General features: G+C 42.8%; 4 protein-coding genes and 1 pseudogene across 8 annotated transcripts in view; 3 read left to right on the forward strand and 2 right to left on the reverse strand.

The window, feature by feature from the left end:
- The first annotated feature begins 79 nt into the window (after nucleotides 1-79).
- Nucleotides 80-3,709, forward strand: LOC130521730 (calcium homeostasis modulator protein 6). 3 transcript variants are annotated; one of them, XR_008949430.1, is made up of 3 exons: nucleotides 80-1,572; nucleotides 1,671-1,904; nucleotides 1,985-3,709. XR_008949430.1 is itself a non-coding variant. In XM_057025480.1 (2 exons), the coding sequence occupies exons 1-2, from the start codon at nucleotides 1,108-1,110 to the stop codon at nucleotides 1,821-1,823; spliced, it is 618 nt and encodes a 205-aa protein (XP_056881460.1). In that variant the 5' UTR covers nucleotides 80-1,107; the 3' UTR covers nucleotides 1,824-3,709. The 3 variants fall into 3 exon arrangements, 1 of the variants encoding a protein (XP_056881460.1); XR_008949429.1 differs by having other exon boundaries at nucleotides 1,671-1,875; nucleotides 1,962-3,709; XM_057025480.1 differs by having other exon boundaries at nucleotides 1,671-3,709.
- Nucleotides 3,710-6,839: 3,130 nt separating this feature from the next.
- Nucleotides 6,840-7,884, reverse strand: LOC130521728 (UDP-glucuronosyltransferase 2A2-like). Its single transcript, XM_057025477.1, has one exon. The coding sequence runs from the start codon at nucleotides 7,758-7,760 to the stop codon at nucleotides 6,855-6,857; it is 906 nt and encodes a 301-aa protein (XP_056881457.1). The 5' UTR covers nucleotides 7,761-7,884; the 3' UTR covers nucleotides 6,840-6,854.
- The window catches only part of LOC130521725 (uncharacterized), a 36,760-nt gene continuing 20,615 nt past the window's right edge, over nucleotides 7,598-23,742 (forward strand). Inside the window, exon 1 of the mRNA XM_057025471.1 lies at nucleotides 7,598-7,891. The gene's annotated coding sequence lies outside the window, so the exon portion shown is untranslated. The remainder of the gene's footprint in view (nucleotides 7,892-23,742) is intronic.
- Nucleotides 8,733-11,586, forward strand: LOC130521727 (uncharacterized). 3 transcript variants are annotated; one of them, XR_008949428.1, is made up of 3 exons: nucleotides 8,733-9,708; nucleotides 9,805-10,176; nucleotides 10,541-11,586. XR_008949428.1 is itself a non-coding variant. In XM_057025475.1 (2 exons), the coding sequence occupies exons 1-2, from the start codon at nucleotides 8,929-8,931 to the stop codon at nucleotides 9,931-9,933; spliced, it is 909 nt and encodes a 302-aa protein (XP_056881455.1). In that variant the 5' UTR covers nucleotides 8,733-8,928; the 3' UTR covers nucleotides 9,934-10,532. The 3 variants fall into 3 exon arrangements, 1 of the variants encoding a protein (XP_056881455.1); XR_008949427.1 differs by lacking the exon at nucleotides 10,541-11,586 and having other exon boundaries at nucleotides 9,805-10,000; nucleotides 10,081-10,532; XM_057025475.1 differs by lacking the exon at nucleotides 10,541-11,586 and having other exon boundaries at nucleotides 9,805-10,532.
- LOC130521715 (UDP-glucuronosyltransferase 2A1-like) lies at nucleotides 11,684-23,687 on the reverse strand (annotated as a pseudogene).

Genomic DNA, 23,742 nt, shown 5'->3' on the forward strand with positions numbered 1-23,742 from the left:
CGACCGTGGATGTACGCACACGGGCGCGGGGGCGTGCACACACGCACGGTGTTGATGTTAGTTGTGGATTAATGTGTCTCCACGAGACTCCATAATGCAAACATTTTATTGAATTTATATGTATGGCGTGTATTTGAACGTTTTTAAGAAATTTCGAATAAAAGCAGCTGCTCTCTCTCCACAGCTGCACAGTCACTAATACGCGTAAACTGCTGACACCCAGCCCTTTAGAGTGTTTTTTTTCGGTTCTAACTTGCCGGGGTTAAATGACAACTGACTCTAAAAGGAGTTTTAAACGCAGCCACATCTTTCTCGGCGGCTCTAAACGCACTTGTCGGGTTTTACCGTGAGGAGCTTATGGTGATGCTCTTGAACCTCCCTAGGTCATTTCTGAATTATGTCATCACATCAGTGGCCTGGCTGGATGTACCTGATCCCCTTGAACGTCCAACATGGCCTCCTGTGCGTGTAATCCCCTTTACCCACGCCTGTACTGCGACGTGAGCGCCATCGTGCGGCCCAATGAAGTAAACAGGAGCGTCACCGTGAGGCTTATCGACTAATACTGGAGACTCAGAAAAATAAAGCAAAGGACATGGGACACTGGGAACTACCTTTGTGGGGTCAGACGTGGTTATGTTTATGTTCATAACAAGTAAATGCAATATTTGGCCTTTTGTGTCGATTTCTCAACAACCTCGCCTGCGTCGTTGCAGTTTCCCGTGGGAAAAGTTTGCTTTTTTAATAGACATGTGCACCGCGCTCCTATGGTTCTATTGCAAATGAGTGATAAGTGCTGAGCTGCAGAACAAACTTCCCTCCACTTTACAGCCCTCCCTCCAGTTTGTCCAAGGGAAAACACGTTTAAAATGTAACCCCACCTGAATCCCAGCAAGCACCAATCGGCTCAGGCGATGTCAGAGCAGACGACACACCCTCCTTTGTTCAAAACCAATCAGAGTGGAAGTGTGGCATTTGGCCCGGGGGCAGAACTTACCCCTGGATGCGTTAATTACGCATCACTTAGCTGTTGCCAATGTGTTCACAACGGTGGACCCTCTTTTGGGCTTGTTACAACGACTGCCTTCATTCCTCGGTCAGTCTAGTATGGAAAGTAGACAACAATGGCTTACCAGGCTGAAAAATGAACTTAGCAACAGTCCTCTTGTGTCAAATGTGGCTTTTGGGTTTATCCTCATGGGACTAGAGAAGCTGGTGGAGCTGGAGTTTGAGTGTCCTTGCAGTCCTACATGGAACGGACTGTTTTCCTCAGCATTCTTCATCATTCCCGCCGTCATGGCCTTCACCTTGATGTTGATCATTCAAGGATGCAGATGTGATGAGTGGTGCAGGAAGACTGTGTCCCTGTCCAGTTTCGTGCCTGCTATCGTGTGGCTGATCTTGTTGTTCCTCGACGGCCAGTACTTCGCCTGTGCTATGACAGACTGGGAGGGTAGATTTGTACTCGTTGACAAGGCAGCTCCACAGAAGTGGTGTGAGCCAATTAGTGAAGGAGATGTCACCCCACAAGAGCTGATGCTCCGCTCACAACAGCTGTTTGTTTTTTCTCAGGTGAGTTAAACCCTTTTTTTTAACATGATCAAGGAGAAACAAGATATTTCATTGTTTAAAAATACATGGTGTGTGTCTGTACTTTCCCCACACCCCAGGTTATAGGCATAATCCTCCTCATCTTCATCTGTGTGGGTCTCATAGTGTATGTAATCAGAGAAAGTTGCCAACAGGAGGTGGAGATGGAGGATGCAGATGTAGCAGAGCTCACCGTGCTCAGGATGAGCTCTCTACGGACCAGGACCTCCTGAGAGAGACCACGTACACCGCCCACCACACCCACTGTGCTGAAACGCACACTTTGTAAATATCTCTCTGAGACTTTTCAGCGAGTATGTGATCAGCATCATGGGCTCGTTTCTCATTATATGGTTTCACTTTTCTTTCAGAATCAGTTTGTTTTGTTGAGCAGAATCCTGTGGACAACAGCAACATCCCACTAAAAACAAGAGATCACCAGGAAGCTTCATCCCATCAATCAAAAAGGACACATTTAATTGTTTAATTTGTTTTTTATTTAACTTTCATGATTTTCCTCTTCCTTAGTTTTAGCTTAACTGACACAGGTGGTAATGACCAGGCAGCTAATATCAATCTGATGTATAATGTTGGTTCACTTATATTTGTTTGAGTGGTTGTTAATGACTAAATGTGTAATTTCACTTTAAATATCTTTGTTTTTCCACGTGACCGCGTTATCAGACTGATATCCAGCCAGTCCGACCCTGCTGATCAACAGTAACTCAGATCAAACCAGATTAATGATTCATCATCAGGATCAACACGTTGTAGATATATATTCTGTAACAAATTGTGGGTTTTTTTTGTAATTGTTTTCTAATAAAAGTATTTATTGAAGTAAAACCCTCAGCAATTGTCTCAATCTTAAAATAATCCTCCTTCTTCTGCTTCTTTCGTATGAAATGGGGACAGATTCTGTAGGATGATCCTGTGGGAGGGTTTATGCAAGACTTACTGATGACTGAGGAAGTTGTCTTTAGCCACTGATTTACTCTCTTTCCATCTCTCTTCATCTCTCTCGCTGACACACATGCACATTTTTACTCTAATACTCATTTTTACTTAGTCCAGCACATCCTGTGTAATTCTGTACCTTAAATACTGTGGAAATGCATTGACTGGGTGACATTTATGGTTTATTTAACCAGCTGGGTCCTGATTTTATTTTCGATGAATTTATGATTTCTAATCAAGTTATAAAAAAGTGTATTTAGTGTGATTACAAGAATACAAGAATCATACAATATGTGAAATTTGCTACAACATAATGATTTTCAAAGTGTGATTTTTAAGTTCTGATAGAATCAATACTGAATGAATGTCCTTTTTTTTAAATCACGCTTCAATTTTGCTCTCACACATCTAGAACACAAGCATCGTACTAGAGCAGCAAAGGTCATGAAAATGAGCAGCGTGATTCCAGCTAAGAAGAGCATCACGTCTACAGAGTGATAGGAATACCAGGGCAGCCTGTCGGACTCAGTCCTCAGGTGAGCTGCACCTTTGTGTCTCATGACAAACTCTATCCAGAAGAGGGCGCTGTCCAGCGGCTTCATCGGCGCGTCTCTGTGCAGGCAACCCGAGGTGGGGAGCCAGCAGGACCCCTCCTCCGTCAGCAGGATCTGTCACAACTAGGTCAAATTTGGAAGCTTGGAAGGATTCCATCAACTCTTTACTCTCAAAAGTGTATAATCACTTCACATGTTTTCCTGTGCAATTCATAGAAGCTGTATTTCAATCTTGACAACTTGTTATGGTGAAATGTGTCGTTTTCCCTGACAGCAACGTTGAGTGTGATGGTCTAGTAATGTAGAGATGTTTGGCTGATGTACCAGCTGTCCGCAGCCTGGATCACCATCACCTTGTGCAGCTCCTCAACCAGGACCCTCATGTTCACCCAGTGGATTCCTACGTGTGGAAAACCAAAACGTTACCACCGAGTATTGTTGAAATTATGGCAGTGGGAAGGCAGATTACGGTTGCAAAGAGCAAAAACTTTACGAAATCTTCCATGCAGAAATTCAAACAAAGCAAAAACTAGAACTTATTCCAGGAAAGACTTTGCAGAAGTGAAGCAATAAAGAGAGGTGGTTGAACCAGGGTTTCAGGAATTAAACTTTCTGTAGTCTCTCCACTTTTGTTTGACTGTTCTCACATGTACACAGCACATGGAGCCTCTCCCAGCAAATAACACACTGGTGACACTGGAGAATAACTAGAAGTGGGAGATTCTGATGATATATACTGTAAGTTGGAGACATTATTTTCCTTGTATTGTCATAAAGACTGACTGGGCAGAAATAATTCACCCCTTATGTTCAAGAGAGATGCTTAATAATTTGCAAGGCGCTTTTATTAAACTACATCCTGCCAACATGACTAGACTCTTTTCTCAAAAAAGAGAGACCTGCAAATGTATCTTCTCAGAAAAGACCTGTAGATGCACACATCCAGTTTTGCATCGTAAAATCAGCGTGAGTGCTGCTCGGTGCCCAGGCTGAGGAAGCTGCCTGTTAGACTGTGCCTTGAAACCTTAATAAGAAAACAAGAAAGACACACGCGCTTAGGGTCTTGATTCTCAACAGATCTCCTGCTATAAACTTCCCACAACAAAGGTGAGAAGATCAAGTCATAGTTTCTAGTATGGAACCTAAAAAACAATGGTTTTCCAAGCTGAAAGATGCATTTAGCAAGAGTCCTCTTGCACCCAATATGGCTTTTGGTTTTATCCTCACGGGACTAGAGAAGCTGGTGGAGCTGGAGTTTGAGTGTCCTTGCAATCCTAAATGGAACGGACTGTTTTCATCAGGATTCTTCATCATTCCCGCCATCATGGCCTTCATCTTGATGTTGATCATTCAAGGATGCAGATGTGACGAGTGGTTCAAGAAGACTGTGTCCAGTTCCGTGCCTGCTATCGTGTGGCTGATCTTGTTGTTCTTCGACGGCCAGTACTTCACCTGTGCTATGACAGACTGGGACGGTAGATTTGTGCTCATTGACAAGGCAGCTCCACAGAAGTGGTGTGAGCCAATCATACAATATGTGAAATTTGCTACAACATAATGATTTTCAAAGTGTGATTTTTAAGTTCTGATAGAATAAATACTAAATGAATGTCTTTTTTTAAAATCACACTTAATTTTTGCTCTCACACATCTAGAACACAAGCATCGTACTAGAGCAGCAAAGGTCATGAAAATGTAGTCTCTCCACTTTTGTTTGACTGTTCTCACATGTACACAGCACATGGAGCCTCTCCCAGCAAATAACACACTGGTGACACTGGAGAATAACTAGAAGTGGGAGATTCTGATGATATATAAGTTGGAGACATCATTTTCCTTGTATTGTCATAAAGACTGACTGGGCAGAAATAATTCACCCCTTATGTTCAAGAGAGATGCTTAATAATTTGCAAGGCACTTTTATTAAACTACATCCTGCCTACATGACTAGACTCTCTTCTCAAAAAAGAGACCTGCAAATGTATCTTCTCAGAAAAGACCTGTAGATGCACACATCCAGTTTTGCATCGTAAAATCAGCGTGAGTGCTGCTCGGTGCCCAGGCTGACAGGAAGCAAGCTGCCTGTTAGACTGTGCCTTGAAACCTCAATAAGAAAACAAGAAAGACACACGCGCTTAGGGTCTTGATTCTCAACAGATCTCCTGCTATAAACTTCCCACAACAAAGGTGAGAAAATCAAGTCATAGTTTCTAGTATGGAACCTAAAATACAATGGTTTTCCAAGCTGAAAGATGCATTTAGCAAGAGTCCTCTTGCACCCAATGTGGCTTTTGGGTTTATCCTCACGGGACTAGAGAAGCTGGTGGAGCTGGAGTTTGAGTGTCCTTGCAATCCTAAATGGAACGGACTGTTTTCATCAGCATTCTTCATCATTCCTGTCATCATGGCCTTCATCTTGATGTTGATCATTCAAGGACACAGATGGTGTGAGTGGTTCAAGAAGACTGTGTCCAGTTCCGTGCCTGCTATCGTGTGGCTGATCTTGTTGTTCTTCGACGGCCAGTACTTCACCTGTGCTAAGACAGACTGGAAGGGTAGATTTGTGCTCATTGACAAGGCAGCTCCAAAGAAGTGGTGTGAGCCAATTAGTGAAGGAAATTTCACAACACAAGAGCTGATGCTCCGCTCACAAGAGTGGATTTTTAAGTCTCAGGTGAGTTAAACCATTTTTTTACATGATCAAGGAGAAAGGAGATATTTCATTGTTTAATAACGCACAGTGTGTGTACTCTCCCCACACCCCAGGAAACAGCCATATATCTCCTCATCTTCCTTTGTCTGGGTCTCACACTGTACCTAATCATAAATAGTTGCCAAGAGAAGAAGCAAACGGCTCCCACCAGGGAAATGCAACTTCAGTAAATGTCTTGAAAAGCCTTTTCAAAAGTGCTGTCAGGACGCTTTGACAAAAGGTTTTCCCCTAAAGCAGCTCATTCATGGCTCTGTTGTCAGCGTGGATATAACTGTGCTTCTGTTTTTATTCTGCATTACCAGCAAGTATGTGATCGGCATCATGGGCTCGTTTCTCATTATTTGGTTTCACTTTTATTTCTGAATCAGTTTGTTTTGTTGAGCAGAATCCTGTTGACATCAGCAACATCCCACTAAAAACAAGAGATCATCAGAAATCTTCATCCCATCAATCAAAAAGGACACATTTAATTGTTTAATACATTTTTTTTATTTAACTTTCCATGATTTTCCTTAGTTTTAGCTTAACTAACACAGGTGGTAATGACCAGGCAGCTAATATCAATCTGACGCATATTTGTTTGAGTGGTTGTTAACGACTAAATGTGTAATTTCACTTTAAATATATTTGTTTTTCCACGTAACCATAATTCAGGTCAAACTAGATTAATGATTGAGCATCAAAATCAACAGGTTGTGGAAATATTTTCTGTTACAAATTGTGGGGCTTGTTTAATAAAGTATTGATTGGAATAAAGCCCTCGGAAAGTGTCTCAATGACTCAATGATGACTGAGATGATCGTCATGACTCATCCTGATTATTTTATTATTCCTGTTTTAAAAAATATTCTTGGAATCAAACTAAATGCACTTTTCATAACTTGATGTGAAATCACCAGGAGCCATTTGGTTAGAAACAATATTCTTTTCCAAGTTACCTGAACAAGACCAACAGTTTTATAATATTTTTATTTCAATACAACATTATTCAGACAATATGTGAAATTTGCTGGTAGATAATGAATTTTCAAGTTCGAGTTCTAAGTTCTGATAGAATCAATCCTCCCTGGTGGGAGCATCACGTCTACAGAGTGATAGGAATACCAGGGCAGCCTGTAGGACTCAGTCCTCAGGTGAGCTGCACCTTTGTGTCTCATGACAAACTCTATCCAGAAGAGGGCGCTGTCCATCGGCTTCATCGGCGCGTCTCTGTGCAGTCTGGAGAGCCTCTGCATGTTCATCCTGTAGGAGGGATCGTTTAAAACTTCCTGAATACCTAGAGAGAAGATCTCTTCAGTCATAGTATAAAAATCCAGGACCTTCCCTGCACCCCTCACTTCAAGTCTATTTATATTATCATTTTGATCATAAATCAGAGGAAGTCCAATGATGGGGACTCCGTGATAGAGAGCTTCCTGAACCCCGTTCGTTCCTCCATGAGCCACAAACAGCTTTGTTTTGGGATGTCCTAAGAGATCATTCTGTGGCATCCAGTCCACCAGTAAAGTGTTGTTGCCCAGAGTTGCTGGTTTGGCACCCTTGTATCTCCAGATGACCTTCTGAGGCATTTTAGCAAAAGCTGCAGCGATCTGATCAGCCAGATCCTGAGGAAGCTCAGCAATGAAAGTCCCCAGAGACATGATGATGACTCCGTGTTCTCCTGAACTCTGCACAAACTCTTCCAGGTGTTCAGGTAAAGGCTTGGCAGGTTTACACTGGAACCCTCCAATATAGACGACATTAGGCATGGTGGGACGGGGATACTCAAACACAAAGTCCACTCTCATCAGCCACAGGTCAGCAGCTTGAAACAGGGAGATGTAGTCGGTGCCTGGACCGAAATATTTTTTAAGTAAGCCTTCAAAGGTTGGTGCGACATTCCAGTGCATTTGATATTGCAAGAACCCAAACATAAGCACATTCTGGATTCTCTCAAAAAAGCTCATCTGATCTGACAGAAGCGCAGGCTCAGGCTCTCTGGTCCCAGGAACTCCTCCTGAGACCACGTACACCACCCACCACACCCACTGTGCTGAAATGCACACTTTGCAAATATCTTGAAGAGACTTTTCAGCGAGTATGTGATCGGCATCATGGGCTCGTTTCTCATTATTTGGTTTCACCTTTCCTTCTGAATCAGTTTGTTTTGTTGAGCAGAATCCAGTTGACATCAGCAACATCCCACTAAAAACAAGAGATCACCAGAAATCTTCATCCCATCAATCAAAAAGGACACATTTAATTGTTTAATTTGTTTTTTATTTAACTTTCCATGATTTTCCTCTTCCTTAGTTTTAGCTTAACTGACACAGGTGGTAATGACCAGGCAGCTAATATCAATCTGATGTATAATGTTGGTTCACTTATATTTGTTTGAGTGGTTGTTAACGACTAAATTTGTAATTTCACACTGGGCAGAAATGATTCACCCCTTATGTTCAAGAGAGATGCTTAATAATTTGCAAGGCGCTTTTATAAAGCCGTTTGTATCATATTTGATATGCGAGATTCTGAGACGTCTCTTTTTTCTAAACCAAAATCAAGTGTGGCAGACCACTGTCCTCTCCAGAACCAACTCCAACAGCACCCCGTAAAGAAGGCTGCAGTGTGCCTCTTGTGCTAAAAAGTTCTTTGCAAAAAAACCAAAGAGAAAAATGTTGTTGTTCATGTTCTATATTGTCAAAATGTTATGGGCAAACTTTGTTTTTGTGTCTAAAGTTAACATAGTCGTGAGCTAAAAGTTGCCGAAATCGCCTAATAAACATCTCATTTCCAAAAAATATGAATTTTCTGGCTATTTTTTGATGTGTCCGGCTTTAAAGGGTTAAACTACATCCTGCCTACACGAATAGACTCTCTTCTCAAAAAAGAGAGACCTGGAAATGTATCTTCTCAGAAAAGACCTGTAGATGCGCACATCCGCTTTTGCGGCGTAAAATAAGCGTGAGTGCTGCTCGGTGCCCAGACTGACAGCAAGCTGCCTGTTAGACTGTGCCTTGAAACCTTAATAAGAAAACAAGAAAGACGCACGTGCTTAGGGTCTTGATTCTCAACAGATCTCCTGCTATAAACTTCCCACAACAAAGGTGAGAAAATCAAGTCATAGTTTCTAGTATGGAACCTACAATGCAATGGTTTTCCAAGCTGATAGATCTATTTAGCAAGAGTCTTCTTGTGTCAAATGTGGCTTTTGGGTTTATCCTCATGGGACTACAGAAGCTGCTGGAGATGGAGTTTAAGTGTCCTTGCAGTCCTAAATGGAACATACTGTTGTCATCATTATTCTTCATCATTCCCGCCTTCATGGCCTTCATCTTGATGTTGATCATTCAAGGACGCCGACATAAAGAGTTAATCCTAAAGTTTATCGCTCAAGGATGCAAATGTGATGAGTTCATTTTGAAGTTGAACGATAAAAGATGCAGCTGTGATGAGAAGACCTTGAAGTTGATCAATCAAAGATGCAGCTGTGATGAGTCCCAATTTACGTTGAACACTCAAGAAGGCAAATGTGATGAGTTCATTTTGAAGTCGATCACTGAAAGATGCAGCTGTGATGAGTCCACCTTGAAGTTGATCACTCAAGGATGCAGCTGTGATGAGTCCAAATTTACCTTCAACATGCAAGGATGCAAATGTGGCAAGTCCATATTTACTCAAGGACGTGTTAAGTGGTTCAAGAAGACTGTGTCCAGTTTCGTGCCTGCTATCGTGTGGCTGATGTTGTTGTTCTTCGACGGCCAGTACTTCACCTGTGCTATGACAGACTGGAAGGGTAGATTTGTGCTCATTGACAAGGCAGCTCCGCAGAAGTGGTGTGAGCCAATTAGTGAAGGAGATGTCACCCCACAAGAGCTGATGCTCCGCACACAAGAGTGGATTGCTATGTCTCAGGTGAGTTAAACCTTTTTTTTACATGATCAAGGAGAAACAAAATATTTCATTGTTTAAAAATACACAGTGTGTGTCTGTACTCTCCCCACACCCCAGGTTATTGGCACAATCTTCCTTCTCGTCATCTCTATGGGTCTCACAGTGTACCTAATCAGAGAATGTCGCCAAGAGAAGAAGAAGCTCAGGTTCAGGATGGCCCCAGGAACTCCTCCTGAGACCACTTAAACCGCCCACCACACCCACTGTGCTGAAATGCACAGTTTGTAAATATCTTGAAGAGACTTTTCAGCGAGTATGTGATCAGTATTGTGGGCTCTTTTCTCATTATTTGGCTTCACTTTTCTTTCTGAATCAGTTTGTTTTGTTGAGCAGAATCCTGTTGACATCAGCAACATCCCATTAAAAACAAGAGATCACCAGAAATCTTCATCCCATCAATCAAAAAGGACACATTTAATTGTTTAATTTGTTTTTTATTTAACTTTCCATGATTTTCCTCTTCCTTAGTTTTAGCTTAACTGACACAGGTGGTAATGACCAGGCAGCTAATATCAATCTGATGTATAATGTTGGTTCACTTATATTTGTTTGAGTGGTTGTTAATGACTAAATATGTAATTTCACTTTAAATATCTTTGTTTTTCCACGTGACCGCGTTATCAGACTAATATCCAGCCAGTCCGACCCTGCTGATCAACAGTAATTCAGATCAAATCAGATTAATGATTCATCATCAAGATCAACAGGTTGTAGATATATATTCTGTGACAAATTGTGGTGCTTGTTGTTTTTTGTTCTTTAATAAAAGAATTGATTGGAATAAAGCCCTCAGAAAGTGTCTCAATGACTCTATGAATGAGGAAGTTGTCTTTATCCACTGATTTACAGCTGTCTTTTGTTCTCTCTAATTCGCTCTTGTTTACACACATACATTTTAGATTCTGATTATTCTAGCAGATCCTGCGGAACGCTGAAATTGTTTAAAAATCTGTTATTGACAAAATCTTGTTTTTCCCTTTTGGTACCTAAAATACTGTAGAAATATTTTGACTGGGTGACATTTATCATCGTCATTACTTATCCTGATTATTTTATTATCCCTGTTTTAAATAATATTCTTGTAATCACACTAAATGCACTTTTCATAACTTGATGTGAAATCATTTAATCTTCATAAATAATATCAGGGGCCATTTGGTTAGATAAATACAAGTGCTGTCACAGCCCCATTCCCCCAGTTCCCTCCTGTCCCGGTAATTTTCCACTCCACCTGCCAGCCACTCCCACCCCGTCAGTTCAACTCCACTCACCTGCAAGCACAGCTGCAGCTCATTCCCAATCAGCCCAGCTTATAAGCCTCCCCTGCAACCTCAGTCTTTGCCAGATTGTTCTTCTGCTTCGATGCGAGACTTTCCAGTGTTATTTCCCTTCCCTGATTACCTGTTACCTGTTACCGACCCTGCCTGTCTTTGTTCTGCCTGCCTCGCCTGTTCCCTCGAAAACCTACCTGCTTTCTGCCCCTGACCACGACTTCTGCCTCAGCGTTTCTGGTTCCTGCCCGCTCGCCTGGTCCTGACTTCTCCGCGTGGCCCCGACTTCGCTGCTGCTCACCCCCAGTCTGCTCAGCTACATCGTCGACCTCATCTCCTGTAAGCCCCGTTCTGTCACTCCCGCCCGCTGTAAACGGGACTGTACGGTTCCGAGGATTCAAGTCCTCCCCCCTTGGTTCCGCACTCCGACTCTGCTCGACCCAATTCCCGAGCCTGAAACCCACTGACTTTGTGTGGGCCCTGGGCCTGAAGAGCGGACTGTTTCCTGTGCTTCCTTGTCTGCCTGAGTTCCTGTTTGCCCGTGTGCTAATAAAGGTCATTACCACGGTCCAGTTTTCCAGAGTGCTGCTTTTGGGTCCTAATTGCTGCCGTCACATGTGCTGTCATCAAGCAATATTCTCTTCCAAGTTACCTGAACAAGACCAACAGTTTTATAATTTTATTTGAATACACCATTAATCACACAATATGTGAAATTTGCTGTTAGATAATGATTTTTCGAGTTCTGATAGAATCAATTCTGGATGAATGTCTTTTTTTTGATCACGCTTACTTTTTGCTCTCATACATCTAGAACACAAGCGTCGTGCTAGAGCAGCAAAGGTCATGAAAATGAGCAGCGTGATTCCAGCTAAGAAGAGCATCACGTCTACAGAGTGATAGGAATACCAGGGCAGCCTGTAGGACTCAGTCCTCAGGTGAGCTGCACCTTTGTGTCTCATGACAAACTCTATCCAGAAGAGGGCGCTGTCCATCGGCTTCATCGGCGCGTCTCTGTGCAGTCTGGAGAGCCTCTGCATGTTCATCCTGTAGGAGGGATCGTTTAAAACTTCCTGAATACCTTGAAAGAAGATCTCTTCAGTCATAGTAAAAAAATCCAGGACCTTCCCTGCACCCCTCACTTCAAGTCTATGCACATTATCAGGTTGATCAAAAATCAGAGGAAGTCCAATGATGGGGACTCCGTGATAGAGAGCTTCCTGAACCCCGTTCGTTCCTCCATGAGCCACAAACAGCTTTGTTTTGGGATGTCCTAAGAGATCATTCTGTGGCATCCAGTCCACCAGTAAAGTGTTGTTGCCCAGAGTTGCTGGTTTGGCACCCTTGTATCTCCAGATGACCTTCTGAGGCAATTTAGCAAAAGCTGCAGCGATCTGATCAGCCAGATCCTGAGGAAGCTCAGCAATGAAAGTCCCCAGAGACATGATGATGACTCCGTGTTCTCCTGAACTCTGCACAAACTCTTCCAGGTGTTCAGGTAAAGGCTTGGCGGGTTTACACTGGAACCCTCCAATATAGACGACATTAGGCATGGTGGGACGGGGATACTCAAACACAAAGTCCACTCTCATCAGCCACAGGTCAGCAGCTTGAAACAGGGAGATGTAGTCGGTGCCTGGACCGAAATATTTTTTAATTAAGCCTTCAAAGATTGGTGCGACATTCCAGTGGATTTGATATTGCAAGAACCCAAACATAAGCACATTCTGGAGTCTCTCAAAAAAGCTCATCTGATCTGACAGCTGTGTTCCTGTGAGTGGAATGTAAGAAATAGGAGAAGGTGCGATATCAAAATGACCTTCACCATGACTCGTCCACCTGGCACTGAAAACCAGAGGCAACTTTAAATAGTTGGCAAGTATAGCGCCAACTGGTGCAACAGGGTCTGTGAAGACAAGGTCATAGTTGGTGTTTTTTATTGACTGCATTAGATCTTTGTTCTCCAAGAGCATTTTAGCAAACTCAGATGTTTTTTCAAACATCTCCCGGGTCTTTTCTGCCTGTTCAATTTCCAGTTTGTAACGTGTCCAGAAAGACTTCCCTTCCCTCTGGATCTCCAACAGCCTGGCTACGAAGGTCGTTATGAAGCTTTCGTCAAATCCCGAAGGGCTATCAAGCGTGATTGAATTGTAGAACGGAGACTTTTCTTTGATGTACCAGCTGTCTGATGACCGCACGACTGAGACCTGATGGCCCCTGGAATGAAGGGCCTCGATAATGACTTTCATATTCACCCAGTGGCTCCCGTCAATCGGAAAAAACTTTCCCACCGTGGACCACGGTCGGGCAGAGGAAGCATAGAGCCATCCACAACCAGAGGACCTGCATTTTTACCCTGCCTCTAGAAGAGATCTAACAAAGACAAACGTGATTGAGATGATTATTGACTGTCCATAAGCTGTGTGTGATAAAGTAATGCCTCCTCTATAATCACACTTGCATTACTAAAACAATAAAAAGTCATAAAATGTAACGATTCAAGTAAGCTTTTCGTCATACCCTGAAAACACAATTATTTCGTTTTTAAATCCTGGGAAATATGACTTTAAAATAGACTTTTTTACCTTTGTGTAGCCTCTTAGTCTATTCTGTGGCTGGAGAACAAAACAGATTCTTCACTGTCAACCTTCCTAGCAGAAAAGGACTTTGGCACTGAAATATGGTGTCACTGAGCAGCGATAAGAATGCATAGGGGAGTGTGTGGAACAGACAAGGTGAAATGTCAGGATCGAAGCTTCTTTGTAAGTATGGATACATGTTCCTCGAGAATCCATGAGACAAAGTGTGGGGTTCCCCAAGGGTCAATTTTAGGTCCAACCCTTTTTAATCTTTACATGCTTCCTCTTGGGGATGTCATCAGGAGCCACGGCATCAGCTTCCACAGCTATGCTGACGATACGCAACTGTACATCGCCGTGGCTCCTGATGACACAGGGCCAGTTGATGCCCTTTTTAACTGTATTCTAGATATCCAGTCATGGATGGCAGAAAACTTCCTACAGCTCAACCAGGACAAAAGAAGCCTTAGTTATTGGTCCTGAAGGTCAGAGAGAGAAACTTTTTCCAAAATTGAAGGATTTTAAGCCATCTCAATCTGTAAAAAATCTGGGTGTGATCCTTGACTCTGAGCTTAGTTTTATTCCACATCAAAAACATAACCAAGGTAGGTTTTTACCACCTGAAAAATATAGCCAGAGTCCGCCCGTTTCTCTCTCAGGCCAGCACGGAGGTGCTGATGCACGCTTTTATCTCTTGTCGTTTAGATTATTGTAATGCCCTGCTCTCTGGTCTTCCAAAAAAGAGCATCACAAACCTACAATTATTACAAAACTCAGCTGCACGAGTGCTGACGAGGACCAGAGGGCGGGAGCACATCACACCGGTTTTTAGAATCGCTGCATTGGCTACCCGTGCGTTTCAGGATCGATTTTAAGGTTCTTTTACTAGTTTTTAAATGTCTTAATGGTCTTGGCCCGACTTATTTATCTGACCTGCTTTTATTCTATCATCCCTCGCGGACTCTGAGGTCCTCCGACACCGGCCTTTTAACCATTCCACATGTAAGCACTAAAACGCACGGGGAAGCGGCCTTCAGTTATTATGGTCCCCAACTGTGGAACAGCCTGCCGGAGAACCTCAGGGCCGCAGAGACTGTTGAGATTTTTAAAAAGAGGCTCAAGACACACCTTTTTAATCAAGCCTTTAATTGATTTTCTGATTATTTTAAATTTATTTTATGTCTTATCCTTATTTTACTTGACACTTTTACTGTTTTACTCCCTCAGTTCTTAATCTCTCAGTTTTTAGTCTTTACACCTTTCATCTCATTTACTGTTTTAGTCTGTTTTAGTCTTAGTACTGTTTTACTCCCTCAGTTCTTATTCCCAGTTTTTAGTCTTTACACCTTTCATCCCATTTACTGTTTTAGTCTGTTGTAGTAGTCTTAGTACTGTTTTACTACTCCAATTCTTAGTTCCTCAGCTTTTAGCTTTTATACCTTTTATCCCATTTACTGTTTCAGTCCTTCGGTTTTTAGCTCCAGTGTCTCCTCATGGTGTTTCCTCATGGGGGCCTGCCAGGCTGGGAGATGTTTCCGGTCTACCGCTGGAGGTGCTTTCCCATTGTCGACCATGGACTGGGTGGTTAGGGGGCTCTGTGCTTTGGTGTGGAGCCTCCGGACTGTCCGGGTCGGGGTGGTCTTTGTGGCGGTACCACCTGTGGTCACGGACCGTGACCTCCCTCGGCCTGGTGGGCCTCCAAAGGTGGCGTCTCCTTCGCCTCAGGTCTCGGTGCCCAGCCATGTCTCAGCTTGCCTCAGCTTGTTATGTGTGTGGGTGTGTGTGTAAGTGTGTTGTATGCAGGTGTGTGTGTCTGTCCTTTTCTTAATTCTGTTGTTCTCTTTGCTGTTTTTATCCTTTGTGAGGCACTTTGTGCTACCTAGCGTATGAAAAGTGCCATATAAATAAAGATTGATTTGATTTGATTTGATTTGATTTGACCCTTAACCCTTGTATAATATTGTTGTTACTCAGCCAGCGTTTGGGGGGTTTGATGGACCCGTTGCATTTTGTGGCTTTTAATGCCTCACAATCAAACACTTTTATGTTAAGATAGTGAACAGATGTTTACCTTATCCCAATTACAAGCAGTATAAACAATATATATGGTTAATATTTGCCCTTTACCTTTGTTAGGTCACATTTATAACTTATTATTTAAAACATAATAAAGAAAATCAATTAAAATCAAGATGAGTGATGAGTGTATGATGAGTGTAAACAAATTTACAAGTGAAGCAAGGTTTTTCAAAACTACTGACTTTTATTTCTTTGAACTTGAAATTTAACCCATTCAGGTGCACAACACAAGCTGAACACATGAACACAGAGTAAATATATCAGTCAAGACAACACATCAGCCCCATTGAACACATGGCCTTTTAGCCACTAGCCCAGGGGTGGCCAACCAGTCAGAGCCTAAGAGCCATGGGCCAGATTCACGAAACGTTCTTACGAACAAATTTATTCTTAAGTCCCACTTACGAACATTTTACGAAGATTGTGGCATTCACCAATTTCTTCTTATCCTGGATTTATGCGTAGGTAAGAACAAATCCTACGAACACTCAGGAGTACTCTTACGCACATTTCAGTGCCGACATGTTGGCATGGTTGTGTTTTCTTCTCTTGTGGAGTTCAATAAAATTCAATATTACAATGATAATTATGTCATATTTATTTATTTCCTATTTTTGGTGATTCACAGAGAATTTTAAAATTACGTAAATGTGCCAATGACTGAACTTTAATCAGCCAAATTGGAAACCATGCCAAAACTGTCTTTTTATTTGATTTTATCTTGATTTATTTTATTAGGCGATCGAGGATATGCCCTAGCTCCCTGGTTGTTGACACCACTGACCAACCCTCAGACTCCACAGGAAATTTTATTCAATCAGATGCATGCGCGCAGTCGCTCCACCATTGAACGCACCATCGGCATTTTAAAGGGGCGCTGGATGTGTTTGGACACAGAGCCACAACCCCGTGAGGATGTGCGTCCTGACGCAATGATGGGGCCAGACTGCAGGCACGCGGTTCACGTTCGAGCGCGATTAATTGCCCGTTTGTGAATAAAATGCATTATTGTCACAGTTTTAGTCTAACAGTCTTGATTCACTTCAAAAAGAAAAAATAAGAGAGACCGGTTTCAGAGCACAGCTTTTACACGTTTTTATTCTTTTTACATTCTTATTTTTTTTACATTCTCGTTGATTTCTTTAAGCGTGTTGGCTATAGTCATCAGGGTTGAGGCAATTTTATCAAGCGTGTTAGCCATCCTTTCTTGATTGTTCAACACGGCGTCAGAAGTCAGGCGTGGAGAGGCAAGCTTTGGGCATTTTGCTTTGGGCATTTGGCTGCTTTTTGCTCTGTCTACAGGGTCCTGCTGCAGTTCCTTTTATGGGCATTGGTGGGCGGTGACCTATGCTAATCATATGTTAATTAGACTCACCTGGCACGCGCTTTCAACTTACGAACAGATGGCATTCATCAATCTAAGAACACAGCTGCGAACAATTCTGGGGTTTACGAACGCGTTGGTGAATCCGACGTAGGGTTTTATTAAGGAACTTCTTAAGAACAACTTAAGAAAGAATCTAAGAAGATTCTTAAGAACATATTGGTGAATCTGGCCCCTTATTTTTTACTGTGTTACCGCAAAGAGCCACATCATACACATGGGCACACATGAACATCACCTCATCACCTCATCCCTTCCTCACACACACAGACCTCTGCTTAGCCAGATTTATTGTAAATGTCACACACCAACATGATAATGACAGAATTTGACTTCTACAGACCACAGGCCAGTCATTTTCAACAATGAACATAGGGCCCGATTCACCAATATGTTCTTACGAATCTTCTTAGATTCTTTCTTAAGTTGTCCTTAAGAAGTTTTTTAAGAAAACCCTACGTTGGATTCACCAACGCGTTCGTAAGCCCCAGAATTGTTCGCAGCTGTGTTCTTAGATTGATGAATGCCATCTGTTCGTAAATTGAAAGCGCGTGCCAGGTGAGTCTAATTAACATACGATTAGCATAAGTCACCGCCCACTAATGCCCATAAAAGGAACTGCAGCAGGACCCTGTAGACGGAGCAAAAAGCAGCCAAATGCCCAAAGCAAAATGCCCAAAGCTTGCCTCTCCACGCCTGATTTCTGACGCCGTGTTGAACAATCAAGAAACGATGGCTAACACGCTTGATAAAATTGCCTCAACCCTGATGACTATAGCCAACACGCTTAAAGAAATCAACGAGAATGTAAAAAAAGAAGAATGTAAAAAAAATAAACGTGTAAAAGCTGTGCTCGGATTGTGTCAATAATGCATTTTATTCACAAACGGGCAATTAATCGCGCTCGAACGTGAACCGCGTGCCTGCAGTCTGGCCCCATCATTGCGTCAGGACGCACATCCTCACGGGGTTGTGGCTCTGTGTCCAAACACATCCAGCGCCCCTTTAACATGCCGATGGTGCGTTCAATGGTGGAGCGACTGCGCGCATGCATCTGATTGAATAAAACTCCTGTGGAGTCTGAGGGTTGGTCAGTGGTGTCAAAACCAGGGAGCCAGGGCATATCCTCGATCCCCTAATAAAATAAATCAAGATAAAATCAAATAAAAAGACAGTTTTGGCATGGTTTCCAATTTGGTTGATTAATGTTAAGTCATTGGCACATTTACGTAATTTTAAAATTCTCCGTAAATCACCAAAAATAGGAAATAAACAAATAAATAAATAAATATGACAGAATTATCATTGTAATATTGAATTTTATTGAACTGCACAAGAGAAGAAACACAACCATGCCAACATGTCGGCACTGAAATGTGCGCAAGAGTACTCCTGAGTGTTCGTAGGATTTGTTCTTACCTACGAATAAATCCAGGATAAGAAGAAATTGGTGAATGCCACAATCTTCGTCAACTGTTCGTAAGTGGGACTTAAGAACAAATTTGTTCGTAAGAACGCTTCGTGAATCTGGCCCATTGTGTGCACTGTCTCACACACACAAACGCTCAATTCAACTAAGTCCACAAACAAAAATATAATAATTAAAATATTTTTTTTCTCTTACTATGCATGTTGCTTAGTGGGACTTCTGGCATTCCTTGCTTTGAACAATCCTCTTCAAATCTGGCTTGTATTCAATTCTTTCACGTGGGTGTCAGTCAGAACAGATCGATGCTTTGGTTTCACGTGTTTCAGGGTAGAAAACACAGACTCGCAGACGTATGTTGACCAAATATTGACAGTATCTAAAGCGCAGCCCGTTTGACATTGGGGTATTTTTCCATTGGCACACTTTTCCAGAACTCAATGGCCCCTTCCCTTGAAGCAGGTTTCAGTTGGTGCTCCTCACAAAGATCGATAATCTCCAACTCAGCTGCAGCCTCACCTGTGACGAGCGGGGCTTTCCAAGAGTGCGTCTCCACATTAAAAGGGGCAGCGAGGAATGCAATCTGTGGCCTTTTCAATTGTAGATCGCGGAACCGAGTCACGAAGCTTTCGTGCAGGTTTTCTCGTTTGGCTGTGCATTTTTTCCTGCCATTTTGAAGGCGAACTTGACACTAATTGTTTATCAAAAGATCTTGTCCCGACTGAGAAACTTTGCGGTATTTTCATCTAACGCGTATGCGCTTTTTGCCTAACCGTATTAAACTCAAGCGAAGCGAACACGCACATTAAAAAAACACAAACCCAAACTTCGATATGAACGTTAGAGCCGCATGAAACCAGGCAAAGAGCCGCATGCGGCCTGCACTAGCCTATACAACACATGAGGGGCAGAGCTTTATTGTGTGTGTGTTGCAGATATACTTTTTGCACTTGATGCATGTATATTGTGTTTTCCTGTCCATCTTGGGTCCGCACACTTCGCACCGCTTCTTCTTGTTGCTGCTGTTCACAACCTAGAATAATGAAAAGATCAGGAATTTTACTAACACCTCTCTCTCTCTCTCACACAAGACATGAGTGCCAGACACGTACTGCAACAGCATCACACATTTACTTCAGGCTCTGCAGATTGTGGTTCTGTAGGTTGGGTGGACAGGGCACCAGCATTCTCCTTCTGAATCCTCCTCACCATGGCTGCAGAGGCTGGGGTTCTGGGGATATGTTTTCTTCTCTCGATTTGTGGTCTCACCAATGCCTTTCCCAGATCCACAAGAACGAGCCGTCTTTTCTGGAGCTTCACTCGTTTCCACTCTGGGTTCAATGCCATCCAAATGACAAAGGCATTGTACGCTGAGATGTCCAACATGTCAAAGAATATCACCAGTGGCCAGCGTAGAGTCCTCCATTTGCAGCTGTAGGCCGTCACCAGCTTGTCCAAGTTGTCTACCCCTCCTTTTGTGGCATTATAATCCATGATGATCTCTGGTTTGTGATGTTCCTGGTCACACATTCTTCCATCCCTGTGCAGTGAACTCATGAGTACCACATTCTTGCCTTTCTTTGGCACGTAGGATACCAGGGATGTGTCAGCCGTGTATGCAAACTCGGATGACTTGACAGGCCTGTTCTTTGAAGTCAGCAGTTGAGGTGGGAGCTCTGACCTGTTTTTCCTTATTGTTCCCACAATGGTCAGCTTCCTCTTCAGGAGCTCCTGTCCCAGTTTGTGCGAGGTAAAAAAATTGTCGCATGTGATGTTGTGTCCACTGAGTCCCTGAGACATGTCGAGGACAACTCTCATTCCTTGGTTTTTCTCGGGGGCTCCTCCATCAGGTTTCCCTGTGTAGACTTGTAAGTTCCAAGCATATGAGGAAGTGGCATCACAGGCAGCCCAGATCTTTATACCATTCTTTGCAGGTTTACTGGGCAGCGGCCCCTAAATGGCATCAGCTGTTCATCAATGGTGACATTTGGCCCAGGGTTGTACAGCAGGGGGAGGCGGCGCACCCACTTGTCCCACACTGTCCTGATGACACCTAGTTTGTCTCTCTGCCATCGAGCTGGTCTGTCATCTCAGTTGTCAAAGCGGATAATCCTGGAAATGATGTGAAAGTTTTCCAGAGACATTGTTGCACGGAAAATTTCTCTGCCAGTTTCTGCATCCCACAGGGATTCTGCGGATTCCCCTTTGGACCTGAAAACTCCAGCAAGGATGAGAACTCCGAAGTAAGCATGTAATTGGGTTTGGTCCATTTCCTTCCACCTCTCTCCAAAAACACGTCTTCCTTCTAAATTAGTGCAGTCAAGAATAATTTCCTGGATGGAATCTGGGATGAAAAGCTCAAAAGAAGACTTGATGTCCTGTGTGTGAGTAACTGCCATCCGTGTTGGCCCTGGTTGCATCCTAATCACATTGGCAGCCTTGCGGGGTGGCTCTTTTCTTGGGCGAGAAGACCATTCAATTTCAGAATTTTTTGACATCTCACTTGCTCCATGCTGACTGGCTTGTTCTGGGCCTCGGGCTGGCTGCTGACTGCTTGGTCCTGGGGCTGGTTGCTGATGGCTTGGTCCTGGGGCTGGCTGTTGATGGCTTGGTCCTGGGGCTGGCTGTTGACGGCTTGGTCCTGGGGATGGCTGCTGACGGCCTGGTCCTGTGGCTTGTCTATGTTTTGGAACTGGCTGATGCTCAATCTCATCATCTTCTTCAGAGTCACTGTCAGACTCTGAATTTTCAGAAATGTGATCCTCAAATTCTGAAACCTCTTCTTCTGAATCCTCTCCCTCTACATCATCATCAAAAACTTCTCTATCTTCCAAAATCAATTCCAGGGCCCTCTGCGCAGAGTACCTTTTGGCCATCTTCACCGGTTGTGATAAGAAACCACACTGGCAAAGCCTTTGTGTTTCTGCACCTGCGGTTCCCAGACAATGTTGCAACATTGTTTGTCAACACTGTCTGCTCTCATTTTCTCGCACATTTGACCCTCTGATGTTCTGTGTACCTACACTCTGTCCTCCTCCTGTCTAGGCCTGCTGTGTGTGTGTGTGTGTGTGTGTGTGTGTGTGCGTGTGGGTGGTATCGTAATGTGTGTGTGGTACACAGAACATCAATTTCCACACTTCTACTAGCCCCATTTTTTCTTTTAATAAAAAGTGAAAACAGGTCCCACAGACCCGAACACCACACAAGGGTTAAATACCTTCACATGTTGACTTTCCACCTTGCTGAAAACCACCTTCTCCTTGACTTGTCCCTGTCCCTCATGTTTCTAATCTGTGCTCTTATTCTCTCCATCTGATTTAACCAGCAGTTTCACACAGCTATGGTTTGACCCTGCTAGTGAGACACGTGCTAATAACATTCCCAGTGTTCCCAGGTCTCAGTTTCTGGAATACAGATGTTGTGAATTTCTTCTGGTGGTGGTCGAGAGGTGCTGATGAGAAAGGAATCTTCATAGACACCATAGACACACAGGACTTTGGGACAACTGTCCTGAAGAGAATTGTGTTTGCTTTTTTCTATACGTTTCTGTTTTCTGTTATAGTTAGTTTAGAAGTAAGGGATAGTATAATCTTTAGCAAGAGTAAAGATAAGCAGTCAGTTGACCCTTCCTTGACATGATTGTTGTTTAGATAGTTGTAATCAGCAGGAGACAGTCAGACGGGAAGTGTTAAACCCCCAGCGTAAAACTTGACAGCATAGTTTACTGGTGTTGATATGTTCCTCTGCAAGAAGCTGAACTTTCACCTGGCCATTTGGGAAACAACGGAAAACAAGGACTGTGTCAGCATTCAATGTAACGGGAAGAAGATGAGGTCATCCAAGAAGAAGGACTGGATTGGACTGAATTAGCATCAATGATTTACATATGTGTTTCTATGAAAGACTGGGTCAAGGGATAGTTAGGTTGTCAGACTTCATGCCCTGGCATTTGACTTTGTTATTGTAGGGTTATGAACTGGCCCGGAGCTCTGTAATATTTGGATCTTGAATTGTTTCTATTTGCTCAATACATTTTGAAATTGGTATTTTTCTTCTTGAAGTCTTCATTCAAAGAACACGCGGATTAGCAGTGACACATGTGAGGTATTGCGATCCAACACCGCGGCTATTAAAACTATAACATCATTTCCTGGCCATAACACCAACACATTCCTCGTGCCAGCACGCTCAGTTGCCAATCCTGTACATAACACAGTGTACAGACCGAATAAGATAAATTCAGAATCAGCTGTCCTTTTTAGCTGAAATGAGCAGTGCAATAAATCTCATGGCCTGTCTCTCCTCCAGAGCCACTACTTCAGTCTTTCACAAAACAAAAAAAAGGTCAAATTGAAAAATTTAGAAGAAGTATTCTAAAACATCGACACAAAAATGTACACCCAAACTAATTATCTTTACAGTGTGTCTAAATTACTCCCCCAAAAGCTTAATTGAACTAACCAGAACCCCAATATGAGAAAAACTCTTCACTTTACTTGCCGGCTTGGAGCGGGAGTTGGTCCGAGGAAGCAGATGGAGAAGAAGACAGCCACAACCGATCCTGTTCGTGACGCCAGCTTTGTGGTGAATTTCTTCTGGTGGTGGTCGAGAGGTGCTGATGAGAAAGGAATCTTCGTAGACACCGACTTGGTTATCATATGTTTATTGGAGAGAACAGTCAGGTATCTATCGGACACTGCAGTTCGCCCGGGGAGGTTTCGTGGTCCTGTTGGTGAAGAACTCTGAAGTGCTTACATCGATAGCTCCTATTTATACAGTCAAGTAAACACATTCAGGCTTCAGATACTACCCTGCTGATAAACAGTAATTCAGATCAAGCCAGATTAATGATTCATCATCAAGATCAACAGGTTGTAGATATATATTCTGTAACAAATTGTGGGGCTTGTTTTTTGTTCTTTAATAAAATAATTGATTGGAATACAGCCCTCAGAAAGTGTCTCAATGACTCAATGATGACTGAGGAAGTTCTCTTTATCCACTGATTTAAAGCTCTCTTTTGTTCTCTCTAATTCGCTCTTGTTTACACACATACATTTTAGATTCTGATTATTCTAGCACATCCTGTGGAACGCTGAAATTGTTGAAAAATCTGTTCTTGACAAAATCGTGTTTTTCCCTTTTGGTACCTAAAATACAGTAGAAATGATTTGACTGGGTGAATCATCGCCCATTATTCATCCTGATTATTTTATTATTCCTATTTTAAATAATATTCTTGTAATCTTGTAATTC

Source organism: Takifugu flavidus, chromosome 2, assembly GCF_003711565.1.
Source record: "Takifugu flavidus isolate HTHZ2018 chromosome 2, ASM371156v2, whole genome shotgun sequence".
Lineage (NCBI taxonomy): Eukaryota > Metazoa > Chordata > Actinopteri > Tetraodontiformes > Tetraodontidae > Takifugu > Takifugu flavidus.